Below are 11,375 nucleotides of genomic sequence, written 5' to 3' on the forward strand. Positions count from 1 at the left end.
TAAAGTTTTGCAGGTCAATGAACCTAAGACAGGCAATATCTACATAGGGTCAAAAGTTTCTTGAGTTACTAATTTGATTATCCTAATGGACCAAAAAACTCATAAGGATAAGGGAAATGCTTACCTGAGGGCTTTCATCACTTCTGTTCAGCAGCAATTCACACTACAAATGGGATTGTTGACATGCTCCACCATCTCTATTTTTTTATGCCATCAGGTTATCTCAAAAAGAAATTGACTTTATAAAAGAGATAAGAGTAATGTTCTTGTCATTTACACTTTTTCCAGTTCATAGAAATACATGTGTTACACTACTCATCTACATGAATTCACTGAGAAAGCAGTACGTGACTTCTGATTGTCACTGAAACAAATGATTAAAAAAAGAAAAAGAAAGAAGGTGGGGTGTGGGGAAGGATATCTTGTATAATCTATAAATAACTTTCTTGGGGAATAAACATCAAACATGTCAAGTGTTCTTTTCTAAAACCGACATTGCTGGTGTTAAATAGTTATTTGCTTTGTCAGGCAAATGTGCAACCTGAAAAGGAGAAAAAAGATTGTTAGCAAGTTAAATTCAAGAAATTACAGGCCCTGAGAAGATATCTAATTTCATTTTTCAATATATAAAAGCGGACAGTACTTACCAGCTCATAGAGCTCTTTCCCTTGCTCGGCCACATACTCATAGCATACCTGGTCACAATCAAAGTTACCTTAGCTCTATTCCACTTAAAAGGAACTTCAAAACTAACAAGTGTTACCCACATCAAAACTCTTGTTCCTTGCAGTTGAATCATGCAGTGCTTTCACACAGATATCAGCCACATCAGCACAGCTGATTCCCTACAAGTGAATAGAAAGATTAAAGTAAATCCAGTAATGTGCTGTTTGTCCATAGAATTTATCATCCTCACCTGAGAAATCCTGTTTCCTTGATCAAATATGAGAGCACGTTGCCCACCAGGTTCTTCCTGAAAGAATTAATTAGCAATCACACTTTAAGTTTTGCTGTGGAAACAGCTATTCAACTCACAAAAGAAATGCTATATGTGATATCAAAATATCACTACTAACCATTGACAGGAGAAGGCAAACTTGTATTCAGACTCATGACTGTTTTCTCTGTTGACTTTAATTGATACATTTCTGCAGTCCTTTTCCAATATATGTATCATGAATTACCCTAGCATGAATCCTTATGGAGCATGAAATAACTTAGCCTGCAAGCCCCTATATGACATGGGTTTTACAAGATGTACATGTTTTCCCCTTTCCCTAAACAGTTTCACAGCATCCTGCACTACCATTAGCAAAAGTATACTTGCCTGGCCCATTTCTAATGTAGCAGCAAGCAAGAAAAGGAAGGAAGATCACTTTCTTCAATCCCAAGCTCATTCTTTGAATCCACAAGGAAAAATAGAAAATAAAACTCTTTCAAAAACCATATCAATCAAAATCCATAGAATCACTTAAGCTGCTATAAGATAGTACTAGAAATCAGTTCAGAAGCAGAACAACAACTAAACTTGAAGAAACCAAAAACTTTCTTTCGATCAGCAAAATTCGCAACTTCTACTGTAAATTGCCTATCCTAGAACATTCAAATGGCATCATTGAACAATGAATTGGTTTAAGGCACTTTTAGTGCATATGGCAAATGAAGATTGATATAGCTTCTTTTACATCAGAAGTTATGGCCACTCTAATCCCACCATGAAATCGGGGTACCTAATCACTTTTGATGGTCGAAATGCTCCAGATAATTGGTGGCTGTTTGCTAATGCCCAGCTATGATATGAACAAAAAGCCCCACAATAGAAAATAAATCGACGAAATGCATACAATTCACTAGAGGAAAAAGAAGCACCATTGTTTGTATGGAAAAACAGATTATTAGCACTGACTTATGGTACATACACATTACAAATGGGTTTTATAGTTGATACACAGTGGAGAAGATGGATGCTTTTGCACATGCACCTCCTATATATGCCAGCACATAGTGCTTGTTCAGCTGGTTTCCTACAATGTATTAAAGTACATTTTTAATGTTATTTAGCAAAAAACATCCTAGGATACATCTTATTTAATACAGAAGTTGAAAAGCATATTAGATCAAATCCTAATCACATGACTTGAAGATGCATGTAGTTGAAAAGCAACTGGAAGAGGAGAACTGGCAATAAGGGTTTTTGTTTTCTCTTCCAAATGGAAATATTTCTATCTCTACCTGCATAGACATGTTTGTGGTAAACAGTGCAGTTTCCATGTAGTAAGATTTCCATCCAAGGTTTCAATGTAGTAAGATTTACGTCCAAATTACATGATCCCAAGGTTCATGAGATAGAAAGAAAACTAGATGTGGAAGAACCAACTCTAAGGGTCTATTTGGCATTGTTTTCGAAAACTGTTTTTTGAGAATAGTTCTCAAAACCAGTTTTCAATTATTTTTAGGAACAAAACTCTGTTTGGGAACTCAAACATGAAAAATAGTTTTCTTGGCTAATTCTCCATGAAGGTACTATACATTTATGTACAATGCAAAAGTTCTCAAAGTATTATCTATATTTTTTGTTGTTTCTCAAATCACCATACAAAAAGCAACTGAAAAGACCTCAAATTTGTTCTAAAAAACAACCTATTTTTAGAACGAATCCTCAAAAAACTGTTTCTATCAAAAGTTTGTCAATCATGTTTTCCGATTTAAAACTAGGGACTATTTGGGAACATTTTCAAAAATTGTTCTCAAAAAACAACTATTGAGAACAGTTTTTAAAAACAATTCTCTGATGATTTATTGAATAAAATTCTATATGGGAATTTGGAATGTTTGCAATTTGTTTTCTATGTTTCCAAATATTTTTAAAAATATATATATAGTGCTTTATTTTCAATTATTCTTCATTTTTGTCCCAATATTTTTAAAAACAAACCTCAGAAAACAAGTGAAAACAACTAAAATATATTCTCAAAAAATACCATGTTATAGTGTTTTCCATTTTTTAGCTACCAAAGATGTTTTTCTTTTTTTATTGTTTTCAAAAAAAAAAAAAGGGCTTCTATTTCTATTTTGTCAATCATGTTTTCTAATTTAGAAAACTAATTTCTGTTTAAAAGATCAAAAAACTGTTTTCATCAACAGCTTCAAAACAAGGCCTAGAATTTTCATGTTCTCTATGGTAAGGATTCCAGCTGGCTAGTGTAATTCTAAAGCCAGTTCAAAAGCAAACTCCTAACAATTTTCTTCGAAGCTCTGAAACTAAGCATAACCTGGACAAATGACTTGGGCACTAACTATATAGCCAACTCCCTAGCATGTCATAACTTGGAAGAAAACCAGCCAACATAGCCAACTGCTTAGTATGTCATAACTTTGGAAAAAAACATCTGTGTCAATGACCAACTGCAGTTAGATTTGCTTTTGTAGACTAGTATAGATCTATTTTCCTTCTTTTAATCAGATTTTATATAGCAGATTGTTTCAGATAAAAAAAGAAATGTGCAGATTGTTTCAGATAAAAAAAAAGAAATGTCCATTGGCTTTTCAAAGTCAATTCATAAACCCACCATCTCATATAACAACTTTACCTTTAGGGGACCAGGGCGAATGATTGTGTATCCAAGGCCTGATCTTCTCAATGAATCCTCCCCAGCCTGGAGAATTGTAACTACTTAGAACCAATGTCATGTGAGCAAAATTAAAGGAAACAGAAACTGTATGCACAAAAAGGTGGAAAAAGGAAAAGGAAAGAAAAAACAAAAAGATGAAGGAAGGGCTAACCTTTTTGGCTTTCAGAACTTGCTCCCTTCTAGTAGGTTCTATCCCTAATCCTGTACATGAAACTAAGATGAAGTCCGTTTCTTGCCCAGTCTGCAAACATCCATTATTTTATTCTTTTAAGGATGAAGAAGAATGTAGGAAACTCCTATTTCCATATAAACTTAAGCTTGTAAACCAAAGCCCTGCAGCATAGCAGCAGGGATCATTATCCAGACAGTGATGCACATAAATCAAATTTTTTTGTCCCCCTATTTCATTGATTCACTTTTCCACATTTTAGAAACATTTCTGATTTGCATATTCAGGATGATAACCGAGATATAATCTGTATGCAATCTTTAGCAAGCATGGCCATAATAAAAATATATGCCATACAAAAAGCTAATGAACTGCCACAGTTAAAATTCATTTCAGAAGATAATTACTTTCGGTTTATAAAGTTGACTGAATTCAAGATACTATTAAAATTAGGTAATCACAAGATGGACTGATTGCAAACTCAATAAATTTTTATTTATTTGTTTATTGATTTTCATGTTGACTGGGCAGACCTTTGAATTGGTCTAAGTAATACCCCAGATGATGGTAGGATTAGAATCAGAATCTGTTTTTGTGAATAGATTTTTGACAATGAATCTTCCATTTGTACTTCCCATTAATGCAATCAAATAAAGTATTTGAATGCCAATCATTTAGGAATGTGCCTTGGTGGTGAATTCAGCATAAAATTTAAAGAGAGTTTTTAAGTTGGAAAAAGCTTGATTCCTAAGGGAACATGCATGAAAATCTTCTGCAAGCTACCCTTCAAGTAAACACATCAATATGCAGTATATCTCTAGCCATAATGACAGTGAGCGAGGAAGGGAGGGAGGGGGAGAGAGAGAGAGAGAGACCTGTAACTTCATGCTGTATATAATGACCAGGAGTAAGCTAACACTCACTACATTCTTCCTATACCTGAGTGTAATAAGTCCAGAACCAATACTAGAGATAGATTTGTGCAACAAACTAATGGAAAAATAGATTAGAGCATTTACAGGCAAGGCTTTTATGTATTCCATTATAAGTTTAAAGCTTCTCAGGTCTTGCTGTGTTCCTGTGGGTCCGTCAATAGGTCTCTGCAATATGAAAAGTACTACATATCAGCATTCAACAAAATAGTAGAATTAGGGGAATTAGATTTCTTTGTATCATATAAGAAGTCACCATCATGAATTGTATGACTCAAGCATCAAGCAGATTCATTTCCTATATGACAAAGATGAAGACAAAATCTAAACTGTGGATTACATTAGCTACATTTACTGATGTTATATAATGAATTATAGGATTTTGATTTGATGCATTCATCAGTTCTGGGACTAATGGTGTATTTGTCAAGGTTTGTAACATTTGGTATTAGAGCAGGCTCCACTTCTCAAGCTCAAGTCATGGGAAAGTAGGCCTCCCAGAGCAGAGAGAAAACTGCCTCAAAATAGAGAAACAGGTTATCTACCACTACAGTGAGAGCTGCATTAGAAAGGTCCACTTAAAGCAAAGTGTGACATATCTAAAGTTGGGGAAAGGATTACCTACCCCCACGGTAAAAGATGCCCACAGTGAGGTTTGTCAATCACACTGGCTCTGAGAGCATGGTGATGTATGTGGCTTTGATTTGATGTGTTACCCTACTCTTAGGGCTTCTAGTGTACTGTGTACCAAATTAAGGTTCAATTCACCAATGACAAAGAATGAGGTCTTCGTGATCAACATCTTGGTAACCTAGGTAGCCAAGATTAGGACTCTGGGAGTATTTGTTCTCAGGAAGGAATCTACCCATTTTTTGAGAGAAGTAAAATATCCTCCTAAGCTAATGATCACTGTAATTGTATTATTAGGACTGTGGAAGTAGCAATTCTCAACGACTTCCTAAGCTAATTACAATGTGAACTACTATAAACTGATCAAGTATTTTAGTAAATTATTTACTACAATGTAAGTAGTGATTAAAAGATGTTTAATTAGAAAGACTATAAGATGTTTTTGCACAGTAGTTAGGCTGTATGCTTAGCTTATCCTAGTGTCACTTATAGATATTGATTGGAGGGACATAATTAAAGTTATTTAACAAGTGTTTCATTGTATTATTATTTAATGATAATAATTAACTGGTTTATTATTTAACTGAGTTAATTTGTGGAATGATAAGTAGTTAGAGTCAAGATTAAGGAAAGCCTAGAGATTCTACTTCTTGCTGATTAGTACAAAATGAGAGAGAGGACCTTTAAAGGAAAAATCCTGTAGATGCTCCTTGGTTTGCATCTTAGGGTTCTTACAGGCCATAGTTTCCATCTCTTTATCTTCTCCAAGGTTCATTGGAGCAAAGCTCTCAAGGTTCTGAAGAAATGAGATTTTATTCAACTTCTTCGGCTTCAACAAACCTCTTTTTCTTCTCTTTCTATGCATGACTTTTCTGATTTCAATTGGGTTAGACAGAAATGTTTGAAATGCCTTATTGACAATGAAGAAAATTATTTATCCTGAAAAAGGGTCCCACATCGCCATGTGGCAGTGAACCATGATATATTCTGGTTCATCTGACCATCCAGACTCTGCATGCCCTATGATCCTTGATCAAAAGGGGTATTGACTCTGCTCAGCACCATCCTCTCTGCAACTTCCAGGCTCTCAAGCCCACTTATGTAGGGTCCTGGTGCAATTGCCTTTGCAGATGACTAGACGGTGACAACTGCATCTAGTACTGCACCTTGTGCCTCTATATGATTCAGACATGGTCCCGCCACTGGCTTCTGAGGAAGTCACCACCATCCACATGTAGAGCCAGGGAGAGTGTTGCACCAATGATAGCTATAAACTCAACTAGTGTAGAGCCAACTTTAACTCAGTTAGAGTCGTCTATAAATAATCTTCATAACCCAATAATGATAGACACAGAAAATGGAATATTCAACGTGTAACAACCCCCTCCCTCCATGTTGATATTGTGCACTCTAGGCTCAATAGACCCTCACAACTTTAAAACTTGTCTATAGAGTTAAGAGGAGCCCAATACATATATAGTATCAAGAACTTCTCCTAATAAATGTGAGGTATCACAATCTCACACACCCCCACGGCTTTAAAATATGTCTAAACAATTAAAAGAAGCCTATTACATGTATAATGTCATGAACTTTTTCCAATACATCACACAATAGGAGTGTTAGACCTATACAATGATTGTGTCCTGAACATTGATAGTGTTGTGAAATCTATAAGGGAAATGTGTCCTCAATATTGATAGTATAAGTGAAATTAAATGTAAAACTAATGTACTAACATGTGAAATTTTTTACAAATTAGTTTGTCAGTCATGCTTTGTATTAATTTCTTCACTTTGTGTTTTCTCTATTTCAACCTACATGACATGTCTTCAATCCTATATGAAGATACTTCCACAATGAATTTAGTTATTTTTCAAGGGAAAAACAATTCCAAAAGACAGTTATAGACAGTGTCAGTTGGATGTAGAAATGAAAATTCTGTATATTCTTAGAATAAGGCATCGTTCTCATAATTGGCAACTAGTTTCCCAAGGTGATAGGCAGGTCTGCGCCTGAAAATGTGAAATACCCCAACAACTCTGAGGCTGTGTTCTTTCATCTACATGAGATGAAACGGTGATTTCAGTCTCCTCCAGCAAGGTCTAAACCTGTGGTGAATTCTGGCACCTGTTTATCCTAGGGTTTTCACTATTGCCAAGTAAGTCACGTTCAGAGGAATACATTTGAGAAGGAATTCATTAACTGACTTCTGTGTGACTAGAGATACCAGTGATGGAGATCATTAGCCTACTATGGTGTAGCATTACAATATATGATTGATAGGAGAGGGTAGTATGGAAAGCTATCTAAGTTTGATGATGTGACAAAGGGGGATCCATACAAAAATACAGGGGCAGGATTATCCAAGCTTTCTCAAAGAGAGATGGACTCCTGGGTGGCTAATGGTCAGAGATGGTCATGGAGATATGGTCATTGGGTGTTGAAGACTGTGTATCTCACTAGAATAACTCTTTATTGTAAAAGTCTAGAGCAGCAAATAAGAAAGCTGATAAGCTGGCTAAAAAAGGAACCACTTCCCTTGACTTTGATAGAGATGCCATGTTCTCTGTGATTTTAGTGGATTCCTTGGGATTGGGAAGCCTAGGTGGTTTCTTTGGGGAGTTTTTTCCCTTTTATAGATTCATTTACATTTTTTGTTCTGAAGGATTTCTCATCCTTCTTTTGTAGATCTTTCCATTTTTAATACTACTGCAAGAATAGTTTCTTACACAAAAAGAAAAGGATAAACAGAGACTAATGCATTCCTAAGAAGCTAGAAGTCAAATGGAGGAGCACAAGAACAAGATGATTGAAAATTAGTTGAAATGGTTTGATAAAATTCAACAAGGAGTAATACTTCACAATATATGCCAATTGGAAGGAATAATCATCAGCTCATATTGATTGTGTATGACATGGGAAATATCAAACTGAGATTAAATAATGATTGTGGAAAAAAAATATTTGCCTATGATTCTATAAAAGGTGTCTCTAGGTAGAGCAAAATGGTGAGGACAGATCAGTGTCATCAGAACCAAATAGTTAAACAAGACTGTTATACATTCTTGTTACTTATCCACTATATAGACCCTCTTAGCCAAGTATGGGTCCTCATCTTTTATCATATATCACCAACAATCATCCAAATATTGAGTGCATGGTAGTGTGAGTGAGTAGAAAAGCCACATGACTTTAATTGGTTATGGAACTAGAGAAAGAAGGGCTAGGAAACATTGACCAATTGTATATGTAAAATAAGTCAAAGTAACAAACAAACCTGTCTTCTTGGTTCAAAGCGTATAGTCAAAGTATGTACAAGGAATGGATCTAATGGTGGATCATCTGGTTTCACAGGGCGGAAGGAAGAAAATGGTACTCTGACCTGCAAAATACAATAGGAGAAAATATGAAGATTATATTCAAATGCAGCTAAGCAAAAATCTAAAAGCATGATAGGGTCTTTGGTTGAACCACAAGTTTTCTATATAAGGGAAAGAGAATACTTACCCTACAAAATCCCACTTTTGTGCTAATCCTTGCAAAATACATTTTGCTTTGCGTTGTATCTGCTGATGGACCAGCTTCAAGAATTAAAATATAAGATCTTCCATTCCCACCAACAGATAGAACTAGACCTTCATATCTGACCAAAATGATTTTGATTATGGAAGCCATGACGAGATTTGCAGCTCAAAAAATGGATAAGAAAATAAAACGCCTTAATAGTAGCTGGCTCTAGCAAGAACAAGAGCTCAGAGATAATGCAAGTATTATATACCTGTCAAGAGTGCGCCCAAGAGGAAGTGAAAGCTTTTTTGACAGCTCCACGTACCCTCCTCTGGTGAAAACATACCCTGTATTATACAACAAAAAACAGAGCTTAGACTTTTAGAACTTTCCCGTGTTACAGTTGCATAACTGGAACAAATTATTAAGATTTTTTTAAGTCGTTTTCCCTCTTTCATCCCCCATAGATACAGCCAAATCTTGTGCATAAATGCATACATTTCTGAGGAATTTGATGGAAGTAAGGAGATGGCGATGACGTAAATGCCACAAAAAGTGCATGTGCTATAGTTGAGCTGATGTCCAGTAGTTTTACCTGAGAAAACAGCATCTCCAGTCTCCATGAATTCAAATTTAGCATCCATTCCTCCATCATACTTAGCAGCAATCACATCCTGGAAGTAGGTTCCTTGTCGAATTTCCCACCCATTCAATGAATCTACTGATTTGAACTTTGCAAGCAGCAGCTTGCTTTTGCTACTTTTTCCTGCCCGGAGCTGTGCTAGTTTATTGTTGTAGTCCTGCAAATTTGTGGTAGACCTCAGTTTTGGCGAGCAATATCCTAAAGAAGCAGTAGAACCCCTCATGGAGTCTATGTGTTGCGTGGACTTTGAAAATCTTGGGAATGCAAAGCAGCGACATCACCATAATGATCATTATATAATAGATATTGCTTTATTTGAAAAATGTTTAATTTCTCAAAGTCTGAAGAAAAAACATGTAGGCAGATGAATTCATTCAAATCCCAGGAAAAACAGAATGGACTCTCTCAAATTGGAAAGGTGGGTGGAAGAGAGAGCTAAAGAAGAGTGACAAACCTGAAATGCTTTGGTGGCATTGTAAACTCCTTGATAATCAACTCTGTTGAGATCCCCGGTGATGGCAGAGCGGGCAGTGGCACAATATATTATTTTGTTGCAACCTTCAACAGCAGCCTTGACAGCGTCCGGATCACCTACATCCCCGATCGCGATCTCTACTGACCTTGGAAGCATGTCCACCACTTCTTGATCCGCCTTCCTCACTAAAGCCTGAATGCAGAATCAATCAAAAGTGAAGCTAGGCTAAATTCAGGGTTAAGAGTTGGAAATAAGGGGATTTTGATACAGAGAAGCGGCTTCAAGACCTTGACAGTGTAACCTCTGAGCATGAGCTTGCGGACAACGATGCGGCCGATACGGCTGGTGGCACCAACGACAAGGACAGTGGTGTTCTGAGCACCAGGGATGGCGAACTCACACATGGGACCACCCTCCCTTATGAGCAGAGTCTCCTCATCGGTGCGAGTGGTCCTCGATATCTGCCCCAATCCAGAGAACTTCCGCCACACCTCATCGAATATCTGGCGCGATTTCCGTCCTAAACCAACCGGATTCACGTCGTCTAAGCTTATCATAGAAACAGAAGCCTGCTGCAGTTGCTGTTCTTGTTCTTGTTCTTGTTCTTGTTTGTCCTTTCCACCATCATCATCTTCTTCTTCGTCGGGGCGTTTCTTCTTCTTCCGCTTATTGTCCTTGCCAGCGGTCTCGGCGGAAGCAGCCCTAGGGACAAGCAAGGGAGAGCGGGTGTGAGGGCGCCATCGAGTAGCAAATGGCTCCCAATTGGAGTTCGGGAGGGAAACCATTCCCACATCCGAACATCTCATCCATTTCTGGTGGTGGTGGGCATTGGTATTACTGAGGACCGCGGCGGTTGTGGTGGCAGAGGTTGCAGCCATGGTCATGTTGTTGGAGAGTTGCAGGTACCATCAACTCCTTCAACTACTCCATTAAGCAACCATATGTACATAGAAATTCCATGCCACAACTCGTAATTGGATAATTTCATCCCTAACATTTTTCCAAGAGATAAATTAGAAAAAGACGAGGAATGGTTGATTGATTGGCTAGAGTTTGGCGGAGCTCCGACTTTAGATTTCCAGCCACAAATTCTAATGTGCCACCAGCTACAGACTACAGCCAGCTGACGTGCCACGTCCTTTCTTCTACATTCACACAAGGGTTATGCTTTGTTTTTTGTTTTTTTAAATTTGTTTTAATAAAAGCGGAAGAAATTTTTTCTAGTTTTTTTAAATTTCGATTTTTAAAAATAATTAATTTTTTTGGACGAATAAATCGGAAAAACGAACTCCGACACAAAATTTTATTTCAAAATATAATTTTATTTGAATTTGATTAGCAAGAGGTCATCCGTAACTACCATTTGTAAATTCTAATAAGCTCT

At 36.8% G+C, this 11,375-nt stretch overlaps 1 protein-coding gene across 3 annotated transcripts; it reads right to left on the reverse strand.

Annotated features, from left to right (window-relative positions):
- Positions 1-218: 218 nt before the first annotated feature.
- Positions 219-11,094, reverse strand: LOC100256501 (protein HIGH CHLOROPHYLL FLUORESCENCE PHENOTYPE 173, chloroplastic). Of its 3 annotated transcripts, XM_002274145.5 has the most exons (13): positions 10,279-11,094; positions 9,971-10,183; positions 9,469-9,673; positions 9,145-9,220; positions 8,874-9,009; positions 8,644-8,748; positions 4,821-4,901; positions 3,784-3,873; positions 3,591-3,656; positions 917-973; positions 768-845; positions 648-695; positions 219-541 (listed from the first exon to the last, which is right to left on the reverse strand). In XM_002274145.5, exons 1-13 carry the CDS (start codon positions 10,873-10,875, stop codon positions 470-472), a joined length of 1,824 nt encoding a protein of 607 aa, XP_002274181.1. In that variant the 5' UTR covers positions 10,876-11,094; the 3' UTR covers positions 219-469. The 3 variants fall into 3 exon arrangements, 2 of the variants coding, with proteins under 2 accessions (XP_002274181.1, XP_019077878.1); XM_019222333.2 differs by lacking the exon at positions 4,821-4,901; XR_009466630.1 differs by lacking the exons at positions 219-541; positions 648-695; positions 768-845 and adding an exon at positions 1,077-2,024 and having other exon boundaries at positions 930-973.
- Positions 11,095-11,375: the final 281 nt, after the last annotated feature.

The sequence above is a fragment of the Vitis vinifera genome, chromosome 9 (genome assembly GCF_030704535.1).
Source record: "Vitis vinifera cultivar Pinot Noir 40024 chromosome 9, ASM3070453v1".
NCBI classification, from domain to species: domain Eukaryota; kingdom Viridiplantae; phylum Streptophyta; class Magnoliopsida; order Vitales; family Vitaceae; genus Vitis; species Vitis vinifera.